We start from the raw sequence: 12,144 nt of genomic DNA, 5'->3' as shown, positions 1-12,144 counted from the left end.
CATCTGCCATAAAGTAGGCAAGTCATTATTAAGGTGTAAAGTGTTTCGAAAGCATTATTATGCTATATATAGTCATAGTTCTTTTTTATCTTTTGTTTAATATTTTTTTAAAGTTTGCTTATTTTGAGAGAGAGCGTGCACGTGCGCGCAACTGGGGAGGCTCGGGGTGGGGGTGGGGGAGAGAATCCCAAGCAGGCTCTGCACCGCCAGCACATAGCCTGATGGAGGGCTCAAACTCACAAACTGTGAGATCTTGACCTGAGCCGAAGTCAGATGCTTAAACTGACTGAGCCACCCAGGCGCCCCTGTAGTCATAGTTCTTAAAAGCAGTTTTGGAAAATTATAAGGTGATTGTTTTAAAGTCTCTATATGCTTTAAAAGTGAGGCTTCTCCTTTTAAATAAGTATTTTTTTAATTGAGGTAAAATTCACATAACATAAAAATAATCATTTTAAAATGTACAATTCAATGGCATTGAGTATATTTACGGTATTATGCAATCAGTGTAGCCAGTTCCAAAATGTGTTTATCACTCCAAAGAGAAACTCCATGCCCATTGAGCAGTCATTCCCAATTTCCCTCTCCTTTTAGCACCTGCCAACTACCAATCTGCTTTCTCTCTCTATGGGCTTACCAGTTTGGGATATTTCATATAAATGGAATTGTATAATAATGTGGCCTTTTGCGTCTGACCTGTTTCACTTAGCACAATATTTTTGAGATTCTTCCATGGCGTAGCATGTATTGGTGCTTCATTTCTTTTTATGGCTAAATAATATTCCACTGTACGAATATACCACATTTGTTCATCCATTTGTCAGTCGATGGACTTTTTTGTTGTTCCCTTTGGCTGTTGTGAATAGTGCTGCTATGAATGTTTGTGTGCTGCTCTGAAGTGTTTGTCTGAAGACCTGTTTTCAGGTCTCTTGTCTGTATACCCAGGAGTGGAATTTCTGGGTTTTATGGTAATGCCATGTTTAACGTTTTGAGGAACTGACAAACCATTTTCCACAGTGGCTGGACAGTTTATGTTCCTGCCAGCAATGTACGAGGGTGCCAATTTCTCTACGTCATTGCCAAGACTTGTTATTTTCTGTTTTTTTTAATTTTTATTTTTAATTACATTTTTTAAAAAAATTCTAGCCATCCTAGTGGGTGTGAAGTGGTATCTCATCATGGTTTTGATTTCACATTTTCTTAATGACGAATGATATTGAGCGTCTTTTCATGTGCTTGTTGGCCATTCATATACCTTCTTTGGAGAAATCTCTTCAGATGCTGTGGCCACTTTTAAATTGGATTGTCTTTTTGTTGCTCAGTTGTAAGACTTCTTTATATAGTCCGGATACTAGACCCTTATGAGCTGTATGGCTGGCAAAAATATTTCCTCCCATTCTGTACATTGTATTTCACTTTCTTGATAGTGTTCTTTGAAGCATGAAAGTTTTTATTTTTGATAAAGTCCAATTTTTTTCTATTGTTGCTTGTGCTTTTGGCATCATTAAATAAGTTTTTGAAGAAAAATATGTGACTGGTGGGTGATAAAAAGGGATTTTGAGCTGATTTTTATATTTGGTTTTCGCTTCCCCAACTAATTCCACCATTCCTTATAGGAGTCCAGGCATGATAAAGAAAAGATAGAAAAGAAAGAGAAACGGGACAGTTCAGGAGGAAAGGAAGAGAAGAAACAATATCCTTTTCATCTTATTGGCATATTTAATCAGTGTAATGGAAAGCTTTGATACTGGTCATGTTTAGAATTATACCCTTGTAGTATGTGGTCTGAATAAAGTTGAAGGGCTTAACTAGCCTTTTAGTAGTCTCTTCAGTTAACCCTCTCAAGTATATGAAATGTGGAAGGGGGAGACTTGGTATGTTTTCTTTTTAACTTCTGTGGTGACTGAGGTTGTTTTACGCCACCAAGATTCTCTCTGGCTGTATTGCCACCAAGAGGAAGAAAGGGAACAGAGAGTCCTTTGGGTTGGGGCGCGGGGAATAGAAGGGCAAGATGATGAAGCAGATGAGCAGGGCTGGTAGAGGTTGAGGCTACCAGGCTAGTCAGAGGCGAGTAGAACCGCGAGCTGAAGGATTGATTGCACTAAAAGTTGAGACACCATTCCTTTCTTGTTTTGTTTTTTCAAAGTTGTTTTCCCTTAATTTGTCATCTACTCATAAGTCCTCGGACAAGCACAGATAATGAAGACTTTCAATCAAGGTGAGTGTTCTCTCACCTCCTTTCGTTTAAAGGGAGAGATATAAAATGAGGTCTGATCATGCTGAGGAAACTAGATACGTTTTGCAGGCTACAACTAGAAGTTTGCACCTAACTGTAATGACCAGGTCTTTGGGTATAGATGTAAAATAAGATTCACAGTTATTTTTAAACTGTTTTCATCTTAAGCTTGCTGATTAGCCACACTGTTTTTTTTCTTAGCACCAAGATATATTTAAGAACATCTGGCTTTCTCTTCAGCACTCATTCCCGTCTTCTCTGGATAATTATTTACCTTTTTTAAGTACCTATAGCCTTATAGGTGGTGCTGGCATCTGCACTTTACAGGTGAAGAAATGGAGACTCTGAGAGGTTAAGCTGGAGAGGCTGACAGAGATCCTCGCTGGCAGAGCCAATATTCAGAGCCTAGGTTTCCTTGACCTTTAGTGTTCTGTTTTCCTTTTTGCCTTTTCATGCGTACGTGTTATCCAGAAATTTCTAGGTTTCTGTGCCTCATTTTCTACCACAGCCCATGTTTTTGCAAGGCCAGAAAATACCGTCTGTGCTTTTAGTTCTGGAATTTAAAATATGCAACTTTGTTTTCAAGGTAATTATGCCTTATATGAGATTGAAAAAGTGTTTAACCATCTTAAATAAATGGTATATGGACAGTAGTTCACTCTGTCTTAGTGAAAAGAGTGTTCAGAACCTAATACAGTCTTTTTTGAGCACTCGGATCATCTGAATGGCTGTTGTTCGGTGATGCCTTAGAATTATTGGGATACGTAGGCTGCTTTGCCCTCTACGTTTAATGGCTTGAGATGACTGTATTTGAAGGTCTTGACTTTGTGGTAGCTCCTTTTCTTGCTTCCCTATTAGCAGTCACTTCCTAATGTATGCTTCCTATCTAGACCCTCCCCCTAACATTTGCTGCCGCTTTTATGAAACCAGAGAGAGAACCAAGGCTGTTCACAGTTAAATTAAGAGTCAGAAATGTAGGAAAACCCGTTCTGTATTAGGGTATGAGTTTTAGGGAATGGGTTTTGTCCTATTTATTTTGGCCGCAGGGTGGGGACTTGAGTCCCCAGGCTCCAGGCTCAGAGCTGTAAGCACAGAGCCTGACATAGGGCTCGAACCCATGAACTGCGAGATCATGACCTGAGCCGAAGTCGGACGCTCAACTGACTGAGCCACCCAGGCACCCCTTGCTTTTTAAAACTGCTTGCTTTCACCTGGTCTCATTTTTTAAAATTTTTTAAAATATTTTTTAAAATTTTAAAAAATATTTTATTTATTTTTGAGACAGAAAGAGACAGACACAGAGACAGAGTGCAAGTTGGGGAGGGGCAGAGAGAGAGAGGGAGACCAGAATCTGAAGCAGACTCCAGTCTCCGAGCTGTCAGCGCAGAGCCCGACGTGGGGCTCGAACTCACGAACTGTGAGATCATGACCTGAGCCGAAGTTGGACGCACCCAGGCGCCCCTCACCTGGTCTCCTTATTAAAGAGAAGGAAAAAACCTGCCACTTATATCTTCATTAGGAATGAGTCAGCCATTGTGACTGACCACTTTCACTGTGATTCTATACATCTCTCTTCTTTACTCAGTACCTAAATATTATTCTTTGGCACGTGAAAGTTTTACTGCAGACTTCTTTGAGTTCTTACTCACATGGGCCATGGATTTGTACTTTACCTCTCTCTATACTCTTTCAGGACCAAAGGCATGAAAGATTGGCTTGGGTGTTAGATGTTAGATCGGTGGTCTTGTAACAAAGCTTCTCAATTCAGATATCCTTTTACGATACATTTGGCTTGATGTTCATCCTGTTCAATTTCTTCTTGACAACTGTGTCCTATACTTTCTCCTTGGGTAGATTCTGAATTTTGTGAAGCTCTGGTTGATTTTTTCCTTCTTCTGGCTGTTCTGGCTGCCTCTTTTTTTTTTTTTTTTTTTTTTTTAAGTTTTATTTATTTAAGTGATCTTTATACCTCACGTGGGGCTGGAACTCAAAACCCCGAGATCACGAGTCCCACTGTCTTGCAACTGAGCCAACCAGGCGCCCCCCTGGATGCCTCTTCCTATTTGGATACATTCTAGAATTGGTCAAGTCTTTCTGTTCTTCTTTTTCTTTTAGAAGTTTCATCATTTCTGATTGGCACCATTTACCTTTAGGCTACTTTAAATCTGCTGCTCCCTGCTTCCTGCTTCCTTTTTTATTTATTTAATGTTCTACAGAAAAGAGAACTGCGACACGTGTCGCATTTCCATGATTCAGAGATGTTATTTTTTAAAGTTTACTTATTTACTTTGAGAGAGGGAGAGGGAGAGAGACAGAGTCACAGTGTGAGCGGGGGAGGGGCAGAGAGAGAGAGGGAGAGAGAGAATCCCAAGCACGGAGCCCAGTGTGGGGCTCAAACCCACAAACCCTGAGATCATGACCTGAGCCGAAATCAAGAGTTGGATGCTTAACCGGCTGAACCCCCCCGGGCGCCCTGTGAAAGATGTTGTTAATTGTTGGGGCGCCTAGGTGGCTCAGTCGGTTGAGCGTCCGATTTCAGCTCAGGTCATGATCTCAAGTTCGAGCCCAGCGTCCGAGCCCAGCGTCGGGCTCTGTGCTGAAGGCTCAGAGTCAGGAGCCTGCTTCAGATTCTGTGTTTCCCTCTCTCTCTGCCCCTCCCCCGCTCACGATCTCTCAAAAATAAATAAATAAATGTTAAAAAAAATTTCTTTTTTTTAATGTTATTAATTGCAAGATTCATTGTTGGTTTCTAGGACTTTTTTTTTGAGTAGGATGGATAGGGAAATGACATTGATTTGTAAGTATCACCCTGATTTGAGAAAAAATAAAGTGAGATAAGAGATAAGATTAGAGAGAATAAAATACATAAATGTGACCCAGATTAAATTCCTTCCAAAGTCTTCTGTAATCTTTTCCTATCTCATAATTTTTATTGGTAAAATCCTTTTTCCTTGTTCTCTGAATCTTCTGTTACTTGTTATTACTAACGTTTTTGTCCAAATTTATCTTACCTCCTTGATTTAGTCTTTTGAACGCTACTAGCTGCTTTGCCTTTAACTATTCCCCGTGGTTTAATCTCTAAGAATTCCTGCCTATTAAAATTTGTCTCTTACAACAATCCTTTAGCTTCTCAGTATTTATTTGATATGTGTGGTCCTCAGTTCATGAGTGTCAAGGTTAGCTAACTTTTAAGAGTCCTTTGTGAGCCAGACACTGTGCTGAGGCTTGCTCCCAGACTTTGAGAAGCTCAGTCTTCTTGGACTTTAATTTTTGATTTCAGAGAACATGAGCAGTGAAGCGCTACCCTGTCCGTCTGCATTTATAGTGTCCTAACGCTCCAGTTGTGATCCCCCACTCCATCCAGGCCCGATCGGTCTCCGGTTCTTCTCTCACCTCCAGTATCCTCCTTGTAACCTGTTTTATCCTTTAAACCCAGGGTTGCACATTCTTAGCCCCAGGGCAGAATGTGGCTTGTTAGTGTATTTTCTTGGCCTCACACAATATTTAACATTGTTTTGATTGATTTCCTTTAAAAATCAGAAGAGTTGACAAAATCCGAATTTCCACTTTTCTCGAAGAATTGGAATATTTGGCAACATTGTGTCCTGCTAGACCTGCCTAGGTGCTGGCTACCTCCCCCGCCCCTTATATAGAGAGTGGGTCTTTTTTTTTTTTTTTTTTTAAATAGTTTACCTCAATCAGTCCCCACCCAGTTGACTTCATTTGTTTCCATTACGAATTAGCCTCTGTAAACCATTGATTTTGCAATTCCTGTTCTCAGCCTTTTTTCTTTAGTCCATACTTGGAAATTGACTTCCTAAGTGCTCAGAGATCGCTCATTTTAGGAACATGTTGCCATGGTGAGGCACAGTCCTAGGTACTTGTAATATGTGTTGGAGTGGGGAGTGTGCGGTTAAGTTTCTTTTTCAGTTTCCCATTGCTTACATGTGGGCATGTCAGTTTGCCTAGAGTCCTAGCCACAGATTCCTGTGTAATGTACGAGTATGTTACTTATCCCCCTCCTTCGATTCTGATCTTGTTGCAGGCAGTGACTTCATCCTTTCCTTCTAATCAAACAACGAGGTATTTTTCTTTATTACCTGCTATGTTTCAGATACTCTGTTAACTTCACATGGAGAGCTATGGACAGAAGTATTACGTATACCTCTTTGGGATTGATGAGAAAGAGCATTGACTTTTTATTGCCCTCAAAAGGTGGTTCACTTTACTTACAGTATTTGATAGTATCCTGTTTAAAAGAAGTTTTCTTTGTATACTGCAACACATTTTTTGAGGGCGGGTTTACATGCTTTTATTTGGGTCTGTATGTAGTAATCATTAAATGTGTTAGAAAGTTTGTTAGGAGATTGAAATGATAGACACCGACTATTTTTCTCTTCGTTACCATCACTTATACTCTTTAATGGGTGTGCATTCTTTATACTGCTATTCGTATGTACCAAACAATTGGGCAGAATAGGAGGAATTTTCTCTTTTCCTTTTTTCCATTTAAGGCAGACCAAATGTTGACTAGGTGCTGTGCTGTTTCTATCGGGACATAGGCATGAGCACTTAGAAGAGGGCTCCCATGCCACATTTACCTCTGAGTGTGACTGTCCCTTACACGTGCCATTATCTTAAGAGGCACCCCTGGGTGTGCTAAGATTCAGTTCATCAGAATCCCAGTTTAATTCTGTGTTACATTTCTCTACATGAAACATCTTGGGAAGTGTGTTTATTGTGATAAGAATTCCTAGGTAGCAGTGTAAGGACAAATGAAAGGAGTAAAGTGGCATTAGGATGGTTGTCGCTGTGTCTTTCTCCTGTATCTTCTTTCTTCCTCATAAATGTTCATTTGACTTTCTGTCAGCCTCATCCATACATGCCTTTCTTCTGCGCGCGCGCGTGCGTGCGTGCGTGCGTGCGTGTGAGAGAGAGAGAGATGGAGGGAGGGAGGGAGGGAGGGAGAGGGAGAGAGACAAGTAGGATCACGAAATCCTGACCGTTTCAGAAACTCGTGAAAATGAAGGTAACTAAACTCTCAGATGCCTCCTTTGAGGTGAAGACACTTAACCAGAAACAATCTATTTTGTGGGCTCATATTTTATAGTTTCTCTAAAAAAAATTTTGTTGCCATTAAGAGGGCTCTTTTATGAAGAATCTATGTACTATTGAAACATTTCTTTAGGACCTTTTTGGTGAATCTGATCTTAGAGAGAGAGAGAGAGAGAGAGAGAGTGTGTGTGTGTGCGTGTGCGCGCGCGTGCATAAAGACATACCTCTGGTAAGAAGGCTGAATTTATGTTTGCCTCTCTTCTCTACTTTGATCACCAGTCTAGCTGTACTTTTCTCCAGACCACCCTACTTTTCAAACTTGCTTCTTGCTGTCACAACTCTCTATAAAGTAACATTATTTAAAGTTGGCTGCCTCAGCTCTGAGAGGGTGTTCTTTGAGGGCATTCCATGCATGGTTTTCTGACACCCTGACAAAGGAGGGGAGGGTATGCTGGAGCATCAGGGAGATTGCAACCTTACTAATACATCAGGGCCTATTAATGGGGGTGCTGGGGGGAGGAAAGAAAAAAACCTCAGGATGTCCTGTCCAGATAATACCCAGTAGAAAGTGATGTTTACAGATGTAATCTTGTCTTTCTGCAAACATGGTATTACCAGTGCAGTTTGTAGCACCGATAGAGCAGAGATGTCTAGGGTGGGGGACAGACGACCGGACCAAAGCCCGAAGTAGAAACTCTGTGAGAAACCTCCACCGTCCTAAGTGTGAAAAAGATCTGTGTTATCTCTTGCATTTAGAGTCTGTGCTTTCTTGTTTACAATTGTTAAAGTGGCACATGTTTAAAAAAATAGTAAATAAAAAAATAATCTTAGGAGAATGTTCTGGGTAATGTGGTATAAACGCATGGGTAATAAGAAGAAAATATTACTCTGCCGGAAGATAGAGTCCTAAAGGCTGAGTTTGGCACTGTTTCATCACTATATGACTTTCTTCTTGATGGCAGTTCTTTCTGAAGTTCACTGAACTTGGGGTGGTTTTCAAGTTTGTAATCCCAGCACTTCAGCATTGTTTTATAAATACGCTCTGGACATTGCTGAGAGACTGACATCCAGTATCTTCTTTCCACTTGCTCTTGTGCTTGCTGATTTGTCATTCCAGGGTATGGACAGACCCCTAAGCTGAAGGTCTCCCAGAGGAGGATGCCAAAGCTCCATGCGTCACTCTCAGAACGATATCTCCCATAATTAAGAGCTTCTGGTGCTGTCCATTTAATGGGAATCTGCTTTAAGTCAGAAGATGAATACACACCACCATCCTCTTGACGAGACATTCCAAAGTCACTGATTTTCAGAACATTATTTTCACCTCCAGGCAGTTTCTTGCAGCAAGGTCCCTGTGTATACAATTTTTACTCGAAATTCGCCATCCAGAAGCAGCATCTAATGAAAATTTCACTAACTGTTTTAGTTCATCCTTCTTTCTCAGAAGGGAGAGGAAGTCGCCTCCTGGAACCAATTCCTTAATGACATAGATAGGCTGTATTTGTGTGCAAACTCCTATAAGTTTGACAATATCAGGATGATTATATTGCTTGAGGATTTTGGCATCTTGTGAAAATTTTAATTTCAGTTCCCAGGAAAGATCATCTTTACATGTTTTAATGGCAACAGCAGTTTTATCCTTTAATGTGCCCTTAAATATATGTCAGCAAAAGTTCCCTTGCCCAGTAATTCTCCTACTGTGACATCATCATGACTGAGACCCTCATTTCTTATTCTAGTTATGGCCATCCCGATACCACGATAATCTCTTTATTGCAACACTTTTTTTTTTCAATTTGAAAAATTGAGATAAAATTTATATGACCTAAAATTTGCCATTTTAAGATGGTTTTTAGCATATTCACTATGTTGTAGCCATCGCCACTAATTCTGGAACATTTCCATCACCCCCAAAAGAGGCCCCATACCCGTTAGTAGTCACTCCCGGTTGGTTCTCCCCTCCCCCCAGCCCCTGGAAACAACTAATGTACTTTCTGTCTGTATGGATTTGCCTGTTTTGGACATTTCGTAAAAATGGAATCATGCGATGTGTGGCCTTTTGTGTCTGGCATCTTTTACTTAGCATCATGTTTTCAAGATTCATTCATGTTGTAGCATGTATCAGAACTTCATTTCTTTTTATAACTGAATAATACTCCATTGTATGAATGTGTACCACATTTTGTTTATCCATTCATCCGTGATGGACAGGAACAATGATTTTTAAGTATTAAAATTGTAAGTTCAACATTAGTGTATCCACAACTATAATTGGTAATGTCAAGGTTATACATGGTGTGAACAGAATGCTGTATAGAAATGATGTGTAAATTATTTGTCAGCATTTCATGCAAGTGTGATTACTTTCCAAGGCCCTTCTAGCTCTGGTTTTATGAAATATGTGAATGTAGTATTTTCGTCAATAAAGTTTAATGCTTTAAGCATTAGTTTAAAATTTGAGAATAATGTTAGGCAGATATGAAGTTATTTGCCACATGTTGTAATGATCATGTTTTGAATTTATTTCAATATGCAGTATTTGAAAATGTCAGTACATAAAGGAAAGGAAATGAGTATAATTAAGTCAATATATTTTTAAAGCAATTTTTATAATTTAGCAGACATTGCATCTTAATATAAGTCACTATTAAAATCGTGTCCTTGTGAAAAATGTGATGTCATTTTTCTCTTTTTTTTTTGTTGGTCATGTAAAATCGGTTCCTTTTCATTGCCGTGTGTCCTGTTTCCTTTTGACAAGCTGTTGCTTGCCCCTGTGGAGTATTTTACTTGTTTCTATTTCATTTTATCCTCCCTCCCTCACAGAATGTTCAGTGGTTTTTTGGTTTTTTGGTTTGTTTTTTAAGCCCTCACACTGTACCTATCTTTAATGGTTTCGGAGAGTGGGCAATGAGAAATACACAAATATTTCATTCTTATCTAGAGACTTAATTCAAGCCTTGGTTATTGACAGAGCTCATTGGCTTTTCTTTATTTCTTAAGTCTTCTTTCCTTCCTTCTTGTTTTCCTCCTTTCCTCCTCTTTCCTTCCTCTCCTCCTTCCCTTCTTGCTTCCTTTTTCTCTCCTTCCCTTCCTCTCCCTCTCCTTTCCACCTGTTCCTCCCCTCCTTCCCTTTCTCCCTGCCTGCCCTATTTTCTTCCTTCCTTATCTATCAATATAATCACTTTGTTTCTTTCAGGTGAGATTGGAATGAAATGGTTCAGCTGTGACCAGAAATTTATTTTCCTGAGTAGATTGCCAAGAATTATGAATCAAGAGGGCCCATTTGCATCTTCTTAAGTTATTTAGTTATCTGCTTTATTGCTCCATGCTGAAAACTTAAAAATTGTTGAGTTGTGCATTACTGTATTTAACTTGTTGCTTAGTTTTCTACATGTTTATTTTCAGTAAATGGCTGAAAGTGTTAACTGTTCCATATTTTTAGCACAATGTGCTGCATACGGTTCCCAACAAGCAAATAAGGTTACTTGTGTACAGAATTTCACTTTAGGCTAACTATAAATATTGCCTGGGTTTAGTTGTTTTGGTTTTTGTTTGATTTTTGTTTTTGTTTTTGTTTTTTTTTCGATCTGAGATGCTTCCTTTTTATTGCTTGAAACTGAAAATAAACAATTATTGAACCATTTTGAATTTACCTCATTTTAAAACTCAAGTTTTAATTTATTTTTTGGCCTGTTTTTAATATTAGTCCCTAAAAACAAAGTGGGAGCAGTGTCTTATGCAGTGCTTAAGAATCATTTTATATAGTACGTGTATGACATTAAAACCTGTTTCAAAAAGAAAAAGGTACTAGCACTCACTTGTCCCTTGCCATTTTTTCTTGTAATTATGTTAGACAAATCTGGGGGGTAAAGATCAAAAACTTAATTGTGTTTTAATTCTACAGCTACAGGAGCTTTGTATTGCTGAACTTTCGTCTGGAAAAGTTTCACAGTGACATTTTTAAAAGAAAATTTTTTTATCTACTGAATTCTACCAGTGTAACCTTTTTTCTAAATAAACAATAGTTTTCTCAAATGATTGTATATCATTGTGTATATTGTTGCTTATTCACAATAACTTAGCAAAGATAATTCAGTAGGGTTCCCAGCTCTCTCTTTTCATTTCTGTCCTAGTCCGTGGTCTACAGTGTTTTGAAATGATATCTCACCTAATAATATGAAAAAATCTTATTTGCTCACCTCTGCACCGGGGTGGGTAAACAGTGGGCTGAAACCATGCCTAGAATTATCCATTTACTCTATTTCTTTGGAACCAGTGATACCTGTGCAAATTAATTTTTAGAGAATGACAAGGCTATAATTTTTTAAAGGATTGAGAAATGCTGAGCATATTTTAGAATTGGCAAAGGGATACAAATCTTGATGTCCCTTTTCAGGTAATTGTAATTTGCAAAAATTGATGGCCACAATAATTATGGGAGAATGATCCATTCAGTGACTGTTGAGCACCCATAATGAGCCTGGCATAAAAAGAAACTCTACGTTGTTAAGATGATTTTGACATTGAGAAAATAACTGTGGTTAACCTCAAAATCATTGGTCTGAAACCTACCGGGGAGGAGGGGGGCTTCCCAGTTATGTTGCATTCACATTTTAAATACAGGATTGTGAGTTTGGATCAGTACTTGGCATCAGTATCTCTTCTTATCCCCCATATTATTGAATACAGGTGAGCTTTGGTTGTATCCTTGCTAGAAATACATTGAGGGTAGAAAATACTAACTTTGGATTTAACTGGGCCAAAATAGTTTATGTTGGAAGTAGGAAATCTGTATTTGTGTAGTGATAGCTATTTTTAAGCATCTGTGTTCTAGGTACAAAGGACTATTAAGACGT

The 12,144-nt window shown here is 39.0% G+C and overlaps 1 protein-coding gene and 1 pseudogene across 13 annotated transcripts in view; one reads left to right on the top strand and one right to left on the bottom strand.

Annotated features, from left to right (window-relative positions):
* The window catches only part of THOC2 (THO complex subunit 2), a 112,264-nt gene extending 100,941 nt beyond the window's left edge, over nucleotides 1-11,323 (top strand). For 9 of the 13 annotated variants that reach the window (XM_027054309.2, XM_053201625.1, XM_053201622.1 and 6 more), the window contains 3 exons: nucleotides 1,614-1,690; nucleotides 2,170-2,215; nucleotides 8,406-9,959. In XM_027054309.2, coding sequence (XP_026910110.1) covers nucleotides 1,614-1,690; nucleotides 2,170-2,197 — 105 coding nt within the window. In that variant the 3' untranslated portion in view covers nucleotides 2,198-2,215; nucleotides 8,406-9,959. The other 4 variants (XM_053201624.1, XM_053201621.1, XM_053201623.1 and 1 more) reach the window with 4 other exon arrangements.
* LOC106972831 (tyrosine-protein kinase Fer-like) lies at nucleotides 7,812-9,038 on the bottom strand (annotated as a pseudogene).
* Nucleotides 11,324-12,144: the final 821 nt, after the last annotated feature.

Source organism: Acinonyx jubatus, chromosome X, assembly GCF_027475565.1.
Source record: "Acinonyx jubatus isolate Ajub_Pintada_27869175 chromosome X, VMU_Ajub_asm_v1.0, whole genome shotgun sequence".
In the NCBI taxonomy this organism is placed as follows: domain Eukaryota; kingdom Metazoa; phylum Chordata; class Mammalia; order Carnivora; family Felidae; genus Acinonyx; species Acinonyx jubatus.
The sequence above is the reverse complement of the archived record's forward strand: the minus strand, read 5'-3'. Positions and strand labels throughout refer to the sequence as shown.